The following is a 16442-nucleotide window of genomic DNA, read 5'->3' as shown; positions in this document are numbered from 1 at the left end:
ATGAGCTACCTTCTATATTACATCAAATACTCTTGGGAAAATGGAGACTGTGTTCAGCACTAGACATTAAAAATATGTAATCTTTTTCATCGGTTTTGGTCATAGGATTTTTTCTGCTTCAGTTCCCAGCTGTAAATTGGAGGCAATTGAATGTACACAGGTCTGATAAAAATAAACATTTAATTATTTGCTAAGTTCTCAGATACTATGGGGAAGAAACAAATGAACACCTATGAAGAAGACATTTTAATTCTGCAATCCGAGGACATGTATCAAATAAAACCTGAATCATACAGATAATTCATAACTACTACTCTATTGCAGAAGTCAGGAATTCTCTTCAAAGGCTCATATATCCTGCTTATAACATTGAAAGTTTCAGGAAACTAATTATGATGACATTTCTTATACTATAATGAAAGTCAGGAAATTTAAATGTTTCACTTCAAGCAGTTTTAAAAATTTCTTCCTTAGATTTAAAGGTGTTTCTGTTTTGTGTTAGTTTGAACTAAGGTAACTATTCTGAGGAAGGAAGACATTTTCTACTCTTCCTTGAGACCACAACAAATGATTATGAAGTAAATGTTTTGGTAATTTTCCAACTAGCAAACACTGAAAACTCTGAAAGAATGACTACATCTGTAAGCAAAGGGAGACCAGTAGATGTATCTTGATGTTAGTAAGTTTTTGGTTATGGTCTGCAACAGTATCCTTGTAGCTTGGCAGGACCAATACAGGTTAACTATACGCATGTACTACTTGACAGGTGAAAAACCTTTTGGACTATTGGGCTGTAGGGTGGCTGGTTACAAGTAGTCTTCTTCAGGAGTTTTTCCGAGGTATTATGTTTAACTGTCTAATATTGGAGATCTGGCTAAGGAGTTGGAAAGTGATCCCATGAAGGTTGTCACTGACACCAAACAGGGATTGTATTCAGTATACTTGAGGGGAGAGGTCAGCATTTAAAAGGACCTCTGCAGGCTACAGGAACAATCCAACAGCTTCCTACAGACAGGAAGGGAAATTCAGCAAGGACAGATGCAGATTCTAGAACCTGAGATCAAAAAGCCATGAGAGGTCATAGGCTATGAGTCCACATGTATCCAAGCTCTCCTGGTTTTGGCTGATCAATTTTCTTAACTATATTCACTGTTTTCTCTTCACCTACATCTCTACCAGATCATTCTCAAATGAAACAGCCATTCCCTGGGGTCACTGACAGAATGGTGTCGTGTATTTCTACTCTAAGTAGGTCTTTGCATCAGACTTTACAAAATGTTTGTCTCACTCACTGGAATCTTTTTTAAATGGATGTTAGAAAAGACAGAACTTTCATTTCCTTTTTTGTGATGATATCATACATATCATTTACACAAGCTTTAGAGTGTTTCAAATTCAATTATATGGTGTGTCCTCATTATTAAAAGTGATTAATTTTTCTGATATTACAAAGATTATTTGACTGCATTTTAGATTACAGGGTATATGAAATATTGGTGCTTATTCCTGATTGTGACTTTCTCTGTAATTTTTTCATGACCTTACACATAATATTATCCTAATGATGGATGCAAATGTAAGTCTTTCCCTGAAATACAAATCTTATTTATTTCAGTAAGTCCAAATATTCACTTCACATTAATCAGCCAATATATAACGATTCTCTTGATGTGCATGGAATGGAAAGACCTATCCTTTCCGCACACAGGAGACAGACAACTGCCTCTTTGTTTGCCATAACCCAATTATTCTATTATACTTAGAAATCCTTTCTAAAATGGCACTAGGAAAACAAAACAAAACAGAAACAAAACAAAACAAAACAAAACAAAAAACCCTCACACTTTTTTCATGCATGCTTTGGAGAAAGCAATGACTAAGAATACTAATATTGAACCTTTCTACCACTATAGGGCACTTTTGAGTTCTCCTCTGGAGCAGTGTGAAGTCAGTAGGCCATACTGTTCAGATGTAATGTTGTGTAGAAGCTACAACTTGTGACAAGAAAAAAACACTGCCTTTTAAAACCTTTTTAAGCACAGACAACAGTGTGAATGATCATTGCATTCTTCATTTTTTTTTTTTTTTTGCAGCTATTTTTATTTCAATGTTTTCAAAATATTGTGAGACAATAGGACTACAGAAAATTCTAAACATTGCATATGAGTTCATCAGGATATTTGTGATTTCTAGAGCTTAATTAAATATTCTTCTTTGGAAAATAAACATAAACTAGATAAAACTGTATTGTGCTTAAAAAAGAAATAAATTAAAAAGGGATTCTGACATTTTACAGATGTATCAAGCAAGATTTTTTACCAAAATATTATAACTCGACAACTTTTTGGGGATTCATTAAAATTTTGAGCTAGGTAAGATAGCTATAAGGACTGAGAAGATAAATGATTAACTTTCATTTGCTCTGAAACTATACAGTTGTACCTCTCTTACAGAGAGAAATGCTGTTGAATAGTAGTGTCAACTATAAGGTGACACCTGCAGTTTTGACCTAAGTTACACAGAGAAATGTCTGTAATAGCCAAAAATGTTATTATTATTAAAATTGTCAATCAGCTGATCAAACCAATAACTAAGTCTTGCATTTCTACAGTGAGTGTAGTTTATAAAGTCTGCTTAAAAACAATCTGTGGTAAACTGATGAGTGTGTTTATTTTTTCTTTACACCATCAAAAATTTTAATTGAGAGTGTCAACTCTTTATATGTATATATACATATAATATTCTAAACACTAGACTTCCACTGCTGCCCATAACTGATGCCACAAGTAGTATATTAGCTAGACCAGAACATCATCCAATCTAGAGGTCTGCAACAACACTTGCAACTTAAACTTTTCAGAAAACACTCAAGTTTTTATACTGGATCCTGCAAGCAATGAACTTAGCCAGAGTTGCAAGCAGACATAAGAGATATCTTTCCAGAAGCACTGTGTGAGGAAGTCTCACTATCTCACCATTCCCATTCTGACACTGTGAGCAGTAATTTCATCTACACCATGTGGGACTGGTGTAATGAAACATGTCACATCAGAACCCCCAGGGGCAAACTCAAGAAGTGATGGAACTTGCAGGAACCCCCTCAGCACCTCTGAGGTATCTGACCTCTGCTTGAAACTGCTTCATCCACAACACATATTCCAGAGGGAACTGTCGCAGAACACATAACAATCTGTGTGACACTTCAGTAACCCCTCTCACAGTCTGCCTCTGCAAAACCACTGCAGAACAGGCAAGAAAATAGCCCACTCTTTTTATAAACTCTACTATAATATCTTAAACATGTAATAATTACATAATACATATAACAGTAATACAATGTTTACCCAGAATTTTGTTTCCAAAATAATTCTTCTAATATTAATAAGCACTGGACCCTAGTCAGAAGCAAGGTTGACTTCGTCCTCACAGTAATGAATAGACATGGAAAGTCAGCAGTTACAGAAATTGCGTCTCTCCTCTTTGGTGATCACATTTTGCTTTACCGGATCATTCAAAATGGCTGCCCTGTCTTTCATTTTCCTCTACACCCTCTCACACACATCCTCGTACTCTTCTCCCCATTACATCACTCTCAGAAGTCCTGTTCCAACAATGCTGTATCTGCTTAAAGACCAGAAATGAGAGATTACACAAATCTATTCTTAACAACCAGCAAACTTGGAGTTTGGTCTAATTCCACACGTTCAAGTGTCTGAGGCTTCCATAGCTGTGGCCATCCGCTGGTCAGGACAAATTTTCATAATGCCTTAGGAGGACCTTCCTTCTCCCATTCTCACAACTTGTTGTTCCCCACCTCTCTGATAAATGTCTGGAGGATGTTCTGGAAGGGCAGCTGATTTCCCAGAGATGTCACTTTAAACAAAACAGTAAGTGAGGTAGGGCTTTTCCTTAGGACTGTGTAGCTTTGACTAAGAGGATACCTCTGATGCACATAATTTAAGGGATAGAATCAATGCAAAGAAAAGCATGGGGACAGCTAGGATGTGGCAAAAACTCTCCAGATTTAGCTTCATTCTGCCATTCTCTTTTAGGAAAGGAGTGCTCTGAAGCAGCCATCAGTATCGTGAATGTCACCACAGCCACAGCCCTGCTTCATTCTTTTGGCATTGTCATGTCTAACATCATTCAGCAAGGCATTTGATACTGTCCCCCACGACATCCTTATAACTAAGCTGAGGAAGTGTGGGATAGATGAGTGGACAGTGAGGTGGGTTGAGAACTGGCTGACTGGCAGAGCGCAGAGGGTCGTTGTTGGTGGTGCAGAGTCCGGTTGGAGGCCTGTAACCAGCGGTGTTCCTCAGGTGTCTGTGCTGGGTCCGGTCTTGTTCAACATCTTCATTGATGACCTTGATGAGGGGATAATGGCCACCCTCAGCAAGTTTGCTGATGATACGAAGTTGGGAGGATTGGCTGACACGCCTGAAGGCTGTGTTGCCATTCAGCAAGACCTGGATAGGCTGGAGAGCTGGGCAGAAAAAAACCGGATGAGGTTTAACAAAAGCAAGTGTAGAGTCTTGCATCTGGGGAGGAATAATTCCATGCACCGGTACAGGTTGGGGGATGACCTGCTGGAGGGGAGCTCTGCGGAAACGGACCTGGGTGTCCTGGTGGATGACAGGTTGGCCATGAGCCAGCAGGGTGCCCTTGTGGCCAAAAAGGCCAATGGCTTACTGGGGTGCATTAAAAAGAGCGTGTCCAGCAGGTCGAGGGAGGTGATCCTCCCCTTCTACTCTGCCCTGGTGAGGCCTCATCTGGAGTACTGCGTCCAGTTCTGGGCTCCCCAGTACAAAAAAGACAGGGATCTCTTGGAAAGAGTCCAGCGGAGGGCCACGAAGATGGTGAAGGGCCTGGAGCATCTCTCCTATGAGGAAAGGCTGAGTGAACTGGGTCTGTTCAGCCTTGGGAAGAGAAGACTGAGAGGGGACCTGATCCAGGTCTATAAATATCTAAGGTGTGGGGGGCAGAATGGCGAGGCCAGACTGTTTTCAGTGGTGAGTGGAGACAGGACAAGGGGAAATGGCTGGAAACTGCAGCATAGGAAGTTCCGCACAAACATGCACAAGAACTTCTTTACAGTGAGGGTGACGGAGCACTGGAACAGGCTGCCCAGGGAGGTGGTGGAGTCTCCTTCTCTGGAGATGTTCAAGACCTGCCTGGATGCCTACCTGTGCGACCTGGTGTAGGGAACCTGCTTTGGCAGGGGGGTTGGACTCAATGATCTCTGGAGGTCCCTTCCAACCCTTACAATTCTGTGATTCTGTGATTCTGTGATCATTCTTATGAAAACTGAATAATGAGAAATGTAGAGGTAATAAGTATTAATTTACTGGTATGAGTCACTGCCACCTACAAGAAACAGAAGAGCTGTCAGAAGACAGTTGATAGAAGTTCACTCATGATGTATAAATGTCTACGATGGACCAAAGCCTGCTTTGAGCTCTCCATGAAGTCCACTGTTCATCACTAATCATCTGACAGACATATTTGGACTCTATGGACTTCTCCAATTTCTTTCCTGTAGGTAAGAAGGAAGGATGGGAGTATGACTTTACCGTTTCTCATGCTAAGCAACTGGAAACTGCTCCCGTGAGAGTGCTTATTTATTACTGCTCTGTGCAGTGAAAGACTGACCTAATGAAGCAATACAGAATTGCTGAAATTGGCAATTCTTGTGGTACGAACAATTTGAACTGCATTTATGAGAACAAAATATTTGTGCCCCAAAGGCTACCACACAGAGGTGCCCTGCCTGGATAGTTCTATGGTGTAATTTTTATTTGGCTCACCTCTCAAAAGCACATATAATATTTTCAGTTGAACCATTTATGGTTACAACTAAGTTTTCTTTTAAACAAAAATTAAAAAAAAAAAATAAAATCTATAGGCATCTCAATAGAATCTCCATTCTAATCATTGTTTTTTTTTACTAGTATTTCCAAATAGTAACATATGAGAAATATCTATAATATTGACGTATTAATAAAAAATCCTATATGTGAGGCTAAAACATAAAAGTTTCCTACTCTTTTTACATCCTACAGAAATTACCAAGAAAAACTGGTGTCTTGACAAAAACCAAGTAACTAAACTGTTTTTTTTTTTTTAACAGTCTAGTATTTTTAGCATGTGAAAGAAATTTCAATGAAGACTAGGAAAAAACTGGTTTTAAGTCATAGATAAAGAGTAGTATGCATCTAAAAAAATAAACAGAGATATACAATTTTTTCTATATAGGTATCTATACTTAGACTTCTATCTTCAGCATCTCAAAATGCAGATATGTAGGTTGCTCTGAAAGTAATGTCTCCTATTTATTTCCATGCAAACTAGAATAGATACAAAGAACACAAAAACATTATTTGATAGAGAGCATTTTCAGCTACAGTATGCTATTTTTTGTCACAGTCGTCACCATTAGCTATGCACTTTTGCCAGAGATGAACAAGAGCCTGCACAATGTGCTCTTAAAAATCTGCACTGTTGAAGGTGACACACTGTTACTGTTGCCACTGTTGAAATGCACCACCCACTGCCTCACTGTGCTCACATCCAGTGTTCGGTCTCCAGAAACATTCAGCAAGTGTCAGTGAATATCAGTGGTTGTCATTATTTCCTCATGGAGGAATTCAATGATACACCTTTGCTCCATATGCATTTCCATGTCAGATACCATTTTGTCAGACTTTCCCTCTGCTGCCATCTGTCACTTGGCAACAACATGGAATGAAATATTGACAGGAAGGTTCAACCACTACTGCCATGCCACCAATATCTGCCTCTGAAGTCGTCAGACAACATAATAAAATAGGAGGCGTTACTTTCAGAGCAGCCCTCATAGTCATCTTAGTCAGGTGTCTAAATTCCATGCAGTCACTGGAGAGATAAGAGCAGTTCAGATGTAAATATCTATGATACCAATTTTTAATGACAGTTGAGATCATTTCTATAGCTTAAAATTCTGAGAAGTATAATGCCTCTTCCAATATCCGTAAGTATCTGAAACTGCAGGAGCAAGACACTTAGTTGTTACTATTTCCAACAGCCCTCACCAACTCCATCCAACTGTCCAACTCTCCAGATATCTATCTCACAAAACCAGAAAGCTCAAAAAGAAGAAGTATAGCCTCCAAGTTTACTTAGGGTGTTAAGACTCCAGATATGAAGGACCAAACCGGTCGTCCCCCGAAACAAACAACAGTTAATTAAAATTTTGTAATGACTGCCTTATTTCTAAGTTTTTATCCTTATGGTGAATGTTAAATGAATAGTGAAAATCAAGCACCTGGGGCTAGAAGCCCTGAAGTCAATGTGCTACATAGAGATCTCTGCATGTAGCTGTAACCTGTTACATTATGTGGTAAATACAGAGATGAGGAAAATCCTAAAAACTAGCCAGTTTAGCCAGTTGTGTATTCAGAGCAATTGGTGCTGATCTTTTTCCTAAAATTAAACACTTGTACATCTTTTGCTGAAATTGAAAACAACAGGGTCAGAGACTCTGTACCACTTGATACCTAAGGGAATGCTCGAGGGTAAATTTATGTAAATTTATTCTCCTTCAAATATATTCTAAATGCAAGATGTAGTTGCACCTGAATTTTGTGAGATATGTACACAGGTATCTCAAAAGCATATAGTAATTCAGAAGTACATAGGTACACTGACAACCAGTTGCATTGAGTACCATGTAAGATTCATATGAAGGAACACTATCATCCTGGTCTAAAGTAGGGCAGAAGCATGTTCTAGTTGCTGTGCTGATCAGCTCAGGAGTTACTTTAAAACAATACAGGCTTGTAATAAATAAAAGAAAAGTATTTAGATAATTTAGATGATGCCTAACAAAATTAAGAGGTTAACAAAAGAAAAATCACCATAAATGCTTGACATCATCTGAAGATGATTTTGGGCTTTGACTATGTCAAAAAATTCCGTTAAACCATTAAAATTGCAAAAAGGAGAAATTCTGCCTTTTGCTACCAGGATTTTGATACATGATTTTCACCTTTTTCTAGGAACATGATTGCACTATTATTTTAAAGACCATTCTAAAATTGTATGTTACCCTTTCATGTAACACTACACATTGATTTTTTAAGCAATAGGTTAGTATTCAAGAAACTTGATTCATATTAACTTAATTCTAACCAACTTGATTATTTATGTTCCTTCATGGGTAAGTATATAACAGCTTATTGGATACAATTCTTTACTTTTTATTTTTTAAACGAGGTTGATTTAAATAGTAGCTTTTGTGCAAGAGTCAATCTTTGCAGATGTGTCCTTAAAAATATTGGTAGCAAAGATGCTTGTTTCCAAGTAAACAATTCATATTCTCAGACCAGGGTACATCTTTTAAAATTCCAGCAGAAATCAGTAGCCAACTTGCACATACCATTACACTTCAAATTTCCTTATAAATGACAGTGAAAGTGTCCAGAAATTTAAATATATTTTCTGTTAGGCTAGTTGATGTGGGAAGATTTTCATGAGACATTTTCTCTCTTATCATCAGTTCAGTGATGTAAACAGTGGCTGATTAAAGCCTGCACTCCTTTCAGGTTGATATACCTGTCTGAAAAAAAATATATATCTCACAGCTGGAATTCTTCCTGAAAACTAAAATAAATGACAAAGTAAAAGACTGATGTTCTATAGATACTTAATGAAGACAGGCTTCAAGGGTTTTCTATGGCAGACATTATAGTACACCCCAGGACGAGACAAAAAGACCATATTTCTGAAGCTGAAGATTGCAATCACAGCAGAATAAAGAAAATAACAGAACACATAACTTGTTAAATAACTTACACTGGTTTTCCTTTGGATTCACAAGTCAAAATTATAGATTGTCCTTCTTCAGGCCACGAATTAGAAGAAATGATTTTAACTAAAGGTGTATCTAGAAAGAAAAGAAAACAGACATCTTGTTGATATACATGAGAAAAAAGATTATCCATGAGTACATTATTCTCTGCTTACTAAAGACTACATCCTAGATTTAATTTAGACTTGTATATGCTTTTATTTGAACACTTGCACAGTTTTCATTGTCCTCAGGAAGGCAACAAAATTGACCAATGTAAGCAAAATTGACCAACCGTAAATTTTTATATTCCAAGGAAACACAGATAGAAAGCTTGTTTTTACTCCAAAGAAATAACCTTTTTTTTTTCTTTCTACATTCAGTGCAATTGCTCCCTAGGAGTATTCCAAAGTGTAATATCTAACAGTGAATAGCAAATACTCTGGGCAATTGTTTCTTTGTCTATTTATAGGTAGATATGATGGAATGCTGCTATTAAGGGTATGATACAATAATATACATTTTAATAAGAACAGTTTTACTTTTGCAAAAGCTTGAAACCATAATAAGAAAGCTACAATGGGCTTTCAGATAAAATACTTTGTTATGGGCATTTTACAGGATATTATTTCTAAATTGCAATAATGTTGTCCCTAAAACAGAACTTCTTTTTTTTTTTTCCATTTGACTTTTTTTTTTTTTTTTCAAAAAGAATGTTTCAAATACCAATGAAAAGCTCTATAGAAAAACTTTCAATCTGTCCAAAAATCTTATAAGTATTACTTCCACGTAATGGAATTGATTTATAGTTGTGACTTCAAAACAATATACAATAAAAAACTGTGAATTAAACCTGAATAAAATATTTGTAGTAAATCTTTAACTTGTAAAACAGTTTGCCATCTGGTTTGCAAGAATACACTCTCACAAAGAAAATATTTTATATGAATTAAAGGGGACCTATTTTAAGGAGAAGCAAGGCCATATAGAAATAAACATTTACATGCATAGTATTTTTTCCTTAAGAAAAGGAAAAAAGAGATGAAAATAATAGTAAGGAAATCTTTCATACTCAAAAGGAAAATACAGCCCTTTGTTTCCTGTATAGTTTCCTCTATGCTACCAAAAAAAAAAACAAAAAAACACAAAAAAACAAAAAACAAAACAAAACAACAACAACAAAAAAACAAACAAACAAAAAAAAAAACCACCAAAAAAAAAAGTATTTACCCTGAAAATCTAGGTCTATCCAACTTTTATTTCATTCAGTTTGCAATTCCTATTGTTTTAGTAGTGGGGTAGCAGGGAGAAGACAAATAACCTGTTATCAAGAAAATATGAAAGGCAAGATAGCATGACACTACAAAATCAAACAAAATGTGATATGCTGTTATAGTATTATTTCTTATTGTGATGCTAACAGTTCTATTAAATACTAAATGGTATAAACAAAATGGCAAAAACTTTTTCTATCTTTGGCTTTCATTTTTGACATATCATAATGAATCACTATGGTACAAGACAAGAAAAGGGGCTTAGTGTACACTTGTCATAATTCCACTGAAAGCACTGTCAACACCGTTTAGATTTCAGCTGCTCCAACCTTACACCAGAAACAAATCTTTTTCAAAAGTTTGGCTTTGTTATGAACCCTGGAAACCATTTTGCAGGTGACTAATCCTGCACAGGTCACGCAGGCATTTGCTTCACTTTTAGTTCATGCTTATGGCACTGATCTCAAGTGCCTAAATAAATCAGGGCATCAAGTACTTCTGCAATTTTAGTGGTGTTGTAGGAGATTAATGTATTACCCTCTTCACTATGCACTGGACCAGAGGAACAAATTATTATCAGATAGCAATATGTGAAGACTTTAACTGAAGTACTGAGACAACTAATGCAATGAGATCAAGACATTTCCAAAAAAACTTGAAAGGGAACTGAACTTTTATGGAAGTAATCATGATTGCTGCAAGTGAAAAAAGAAATTAAAGGTTCAGCTAGCTAGCATTACTGGTTTATATTGAACAGATGATCAGCATTTCACACATTAATGTAAATGACCCAGAGAGGGGATTTCAAACAATTAAACTTATATTTGCATGGATCAGTGCTGTGCTGTTTTTCCTTACTCAAAGTTTCCATTCCTGATTTATTTAGTGCTCCAGATAGTGCTCTGTTCTTCATGCGCCTGTAAAGAGAACTTACTAACAGGACAAGAAAAGTCTTATGTTTCTAATGAACTGTAAGATAATATGGGAAATAATACTCTTTTGATCTTTCCCTGCTTATTGTACACTAATTGATTGTTCCTTTAAAACAGGAAACACAGCAATTAATCCAATACACAGTTTTTAGGAAAGCTTACACTTCACAACTTCTGTACTTTATTATCAGTCCTCTAAAAAAAAAAATAGTTGATATTCTATTTTCATAGAATCATAGAATCATAGAAGGCCTGGATTGAAAAAGGATCTCAAAGATCATCTAGTCTCAACCCCCTCCTATGTGCAGGGTCACCAGCCACAAGACCAGACTGCCCAGAGCCACATCCAGCCTATTTTGATTGTTTCTGAGCGTTAGTCTTCCCACTTATATTTTTTATGTTTTCCTTGATTTCTCTGCAGAATTAAAGCATGCACTTACAAGGAGAAAACTTTTAAGACCAAGTCAAAAGCTTCCTCAAAACTAACCTAAAAATGCTATTTTAACAAATATAAAGATTGCCTGCAAATTGGGGTATTTCCAGAACATAAAATGCTCTGTTTTAAAATATTTCCTCCTGTTAGGACCACTTGTTTTAGAACCATTTGATGTCTGAATGTACTTTATCAATACACCAGACTTTAACTGTTTCACCCATAACTGTTAATCATAGCAATATGAATATTACCTAACCTTCAGAAAATACTTCTACCACCAGGAAACAAAGTCCAAAATAAATAAATGAAAACGGTAAGAAAGAGAAACTGTAATGTAATGCAAGATGAAGGCTTATTTTCAGATATGCTTGTCAGGTTTTTATTTGTAGGTACGTTTTAAAAAAACCCAACACATTATCTCCTTTTGCACTTAAAACAAATAACTGAAGGAGGTTCAAGGGTTATACTGTGGGTCAGATCTTCCACTGCTTCTCCACTAAGTCAGTAGAAGCATCCCAATTTATTCATTCAAACCTTAGAAAAAACTAATAATTTGCATCTTTTCAGGATTTGGCCCAGTAAGTTATTATAAATAAAATACTTAAAATACTGTAGACTGGTGTTTAAAACAGAATTCTAGGAGTTATGACTAAAACTTCTTACCAGTACCCATAAATATGGATTTATTCTGAGCTCTAAGGACATTATGGAGGAGAAAAATATTCCAAAAAGACTAAAAAAATCCCCACTCTAAGAAAAAATGCATTTTGTGTGAGTGTAGATCACAAAGCAAGCCTTAAGTGTAAAAGAACTTGTTTCAATTCTCAGTGACCCATTTATTCACATGTAACTCCAACAGTGTGAAAGATGTTTGGCCCAAATCAAGCCTTCTTGATTTTGAATAATGAGGTACTTATGAGCTGCAATTGATAGCACCAGTGTGAACTGAGACTCAAACATATCTTTAGACATATGGCAAGATATCTTCTACCTCGTATGTGCCAAGAATCTGCCCTTTTGCTAGAAATTAGAGTATAACACTGATTATCTATAAAACTAAGAGATGTAATTTTTAGATGCAGCCTTTCTTCTTTCAGACTAAAGGCAAAAGTTTCACTGAGTGATTCTATTTCTTTTTTTTTTCCAGGATCCGAGCACATCTCTCTGCACAAAACCAGAGAAGCCATTTCAAAGCTTTGAGACTTGTCTATTTTTTAATCAAGCAATATAATCTTTATTCACTCACATACAAAATTAGTGAATGCATTTGGAAAACTGATTTCAGTTATTCAGGTAATTAATGTTATCTGATATATAAAGAAATTAAATGCTTTAGCACAAAATTTTTGTTTTCCTCTTAGCAGCAATTAATGGCAAGTTAATATCTTACAGAACTGTTTTAATGATTAATGTAATTTCATTGAAAACTTTTCAAAATAAAAGTGGTCCTTATCACTCACCAGACCTTTGCAGTTAATCAGATCTCCAAGGTTTAAATGTTTTATTTGGGCTTTTTTGTTCAAAATGCACTTGACGTTTTTGCATTGCTTGAAGTAAGAAAAGTTAATTCGCTAAAGCTGTTATAAAGTTGCAAGCAGGTTTAAATATTTTCATATAAATTATTTCATACAAAGTTTTTCATATATGATCACATACAAGCCACTTGAATATTCCTGTCTGATAAATTAAAGCCTCTGTGTAAGTCCTTGACAATCACAGGGTAAATGCAGAAACTGAATGCATAAAAGAAAGTAAATTTGTTTAAGATCATAAGGCAGGTCAACAAGTGAATAGGAAAATGAATCCTTACTAGCTTATTTTTGCTCCCAAGATCGTTAGAAATAATTCAGCCTGGTTTTGCTATGTAACTTCAGAAGTCCTTGGTTCCTCTGTCCTTAACAAGCTGGACTATCAGAGCTTCTGTGGATACTTTTTTTCATGAAACTTCCAGTTACTGGGTGAGTAACTACTATGCTGCATGATCTCTATTCATCCTTAGGCATTAATCAGCCAAAGGTTTGTGGAAATGACCAGATTTCAGAAGAAAAATCATTTTGTAAATAGGCAACATGATAATAATATGGTAACTATGCTATGACATCAAACAGTCTCTCCCTGCTGCAACAATCTTCAGTTAGTGAAATTATAATCTTAGAAAAGAGCACTTCTTTTCTTGCCTAATGTTACAATGTGAGAAATACATAGATTTTGATGCTTTGAGGCTTTTAACAGATGACTATTGAAAGGTAAATTCAAGACTAGAAAATTTAGTGATCTCCTCCTGGTCATCAGAATTAAAATAATGTTAGAAATACACTGACTCAAGATGCATGCATCATGGTGTTTACTAGAGAACATTGGGATATATATGTTTGATTGTAATATAAACAATATTTGCCGCTACAGTTCACTACACATTTTGTTAAGAGGCAAATCACACTGCTTAAAGCTTAGCTTTCCCTGTGCTTCCAGTGAGAGGAGGATCAGAAAATGTCTTAGTGGTTCTTCTCTGCAGAAAATGTATTACAAAGAAATACTGTGTAGATCCAAGTCAAGGCTCCTGATTTTCTGCTAAATTAAAACTTTCATTTATTTATTTTTTAGTAAGTGCAATAACTTAAGAATAAATTTAAGCCCGGTGCCCCCTAAAATTTTTCAACGTGTCTAACATTTCACCACAGAATCACACAGAATCACATTTCACGAAGTAGAACAAAAAAGTAGTATTTCCTTCTTAGGGAGACAGTATTACTATTCCCTGAAGCAAAGCCCTGTACTTTCAAATTCTTCATCTTGGGGGACTGCTAGACCCCTGAGTCTTAGAAATCCACTTCTATAAAGCCTCACTTCCAGGTAATTTGATTTTAGGAAATGTTTACTAGTCCACTAAGAATAGTTCTTTAGATGAGTTATTAGAGCCCATGCAGTGATTTATGAAAAACAACGAGATCCTTTGCTCCAAAAAGTATTAAGTATTTGCAGTAAGTAAAGCAGATCCAGCAGAATACTTATTTGACACTAATTTGCTGATTAGAACATTCACCCCTGCAGAGTTTGGATAGACTTTGCTCTGAGTCAAAGTGCACGCTGACTTCTTCATTGATTTCCCATGCAATAGCAGGAATCCACCAGGTACTGAAAGGTTTCCCTTCCACTCCGGTTCTGGACTAAGATTTCTCTTAGAATATGAAAATGCTTTTTTTTTCACACCTAAGGCCTAGGACAAATCATGAATTTCTGACACATTATGAAGAAAGATTCTTAACTCATTTCTCTTCACACGTTACAATTCCCCAAGTAACTCAGTGCAGTGCCATTGCCCCTACTTATAATCAGTGCCAATGTAACAATGAATATGCCATTCATTTAGCTTACATTACAAAAAAAAAGTTTCTCAAGTTAGATTAGGATGCTCCTAAAAATAAAATCCATACAACTTTAATATTCCCTATATAATTCCTAGGATACTTAACTGAAAGTTTTGTCAGTGCTTAGCATCACGTATCTCTGGTAAATCCATTCTCAGGCTGTAAGTAACAACATTTTAGTGAAATGTATTCAAAAGCCTTTCAGCCAGTGCCAAGGAATGTGCTTTTTAAGTACCAAAGATGGCAAAATCTTCAACATTTCAAAAATTCTAAGCATTAATAAATAAATAAATAAATAAATAAATAAATAAATAAATAAAATTGAAATTGTTAAACGCAATCAGAATGCCAGAAGCCCAAAATTAAGAATAAATTTTTCCAAACTGGTGATATAGATATATAAAGCTAGAGCATTTATACTTGCATGTTATTGTTTCATGTATAGTGCACTTTCAAGTACTTGGGTGTTTGTATGTGTCTATTGCAAGAAATAGGAGTTTTCTATTACCCCGTTCTCTTTTACAAATGAAAATGGTGTAATAGAAAATTCTGGATGATCAAAAGTTTAATGATTATCTCCTGTAATATTGTCCATTAATGGTTCTGCAAGTTATATAGCAATTTTGTAAAATGTATTCTCTTTCTAACTGCCTTCCATGTTTCTGTTGTGATGATAGCAATCCAGTAATAAGTAAAGGCTACTCGTTGCTCAAGTAACAATCAGTAGCTGAAAGTTGGTTCATTTTGCTCTATGGAAGAGGATGAGAATATCAAGAAGAAATCACATTTCTCCTGTTTTTCACTGTTGTCATTTAATAAGAGAATGTACTTTTTCTGGCCTTTAGGAAATTGAAAGACCTGGCACAGAAAAATTGCCACACTTGGTGACAGTAACATATACGTTTCATAGAATCATAGAATCATAGAATCACTAAGGTTGGAAAAGACCTAAAAGATCACCCAGTCCAACCGTTCACCTATTCCCAATAGCTCCTACTAAACCATGTCCCTCAACGCAACATCCAGTCTTTCCTTGAACACCCCCAGGGTCGGTGATTCCACCACCTCCCTGGGCAGTCCATTCCAGTGCCTGACCACCCTTTCTGAAAAGTAATACTTCCTCATGTCCAGCCTGAATTTCCCCTGGCGTAGCTTGAAACCATTCCCCCTGGTCCTATCACTAATGACACGAGAGAAGAGGCCGACCCCCAGCTCACTACAACCTCCCTTCAGGAAGTTATAGAGAGCAATAAGGTCTCCCCTGAGCCTCCTCTTCTCCAGGCTGAACATTCCCAGCTCCTTCAGCCTCTCCTCATATGGCCTGTGCTCCAGACCCCTCACCAGCTTCGTTGCCCTTCTTTGAACACGCTCCAGGGCCTCAATATCTTTCTTGCAGTGAGGGGCCCAAAACTGGACACAGTACTCGAGGTGCGGCCTGACGAGTGCTGAATATAGGGGAACAATCACCTCTCTGCTCCTGCTTGCAACACTGTTTCTGATGCAAGCCAGGATGCCATTGGCCTTCTTGGCCACCTGGGCACACTGTCGGCTCATGTTCAGCCGAGCATCAATCAATACCCCCAGGTCCATTTCCTCTACGCAGTC

General features: G+C 36.4%; 1 protein-coding gene across 2 annotated transcripts in view; it reads right to left on the bottom strand.

Annotated features, from left to right (window-relative positions):
• Positions 1 to 16442, bottom strand: part of CADM2 (cell adhesion molecule 2) — a gene marked incomplete at both ends in the record, with an annotated part of 624831 nt that overhangs the window by 88413 nt on the left and 519976 nt on the right. For both annotated transcript variants that reach the window (XM_079549178.1, XM_079549179.1), the window contains one exon: positions 8833 to 8923. In XM_079549178.1, the coding sequence (XP_079405304.1) occupies positions 8833 to 8923 (91 nt within the window). The remainder of the gene's footprint in view (positions 1 to 8832; positions 8924 to 16442) is intronic.

The sequence above is a fragment of the Tetrao urogallus genome (genome assembly GCF_951394365.1).
Source record: "Tetrao urogallus genome assembly, chromosome: 1".
NCBI classification, from domain to species: Eukaryota; Metazoa; Chordata; class Aves; order Galliformes; family Phasianidae; genus Tetrao; species Tetrao urogallus.
This window is presented reverse-complemented; position numbering and strand designations above follow the sequence as displayed.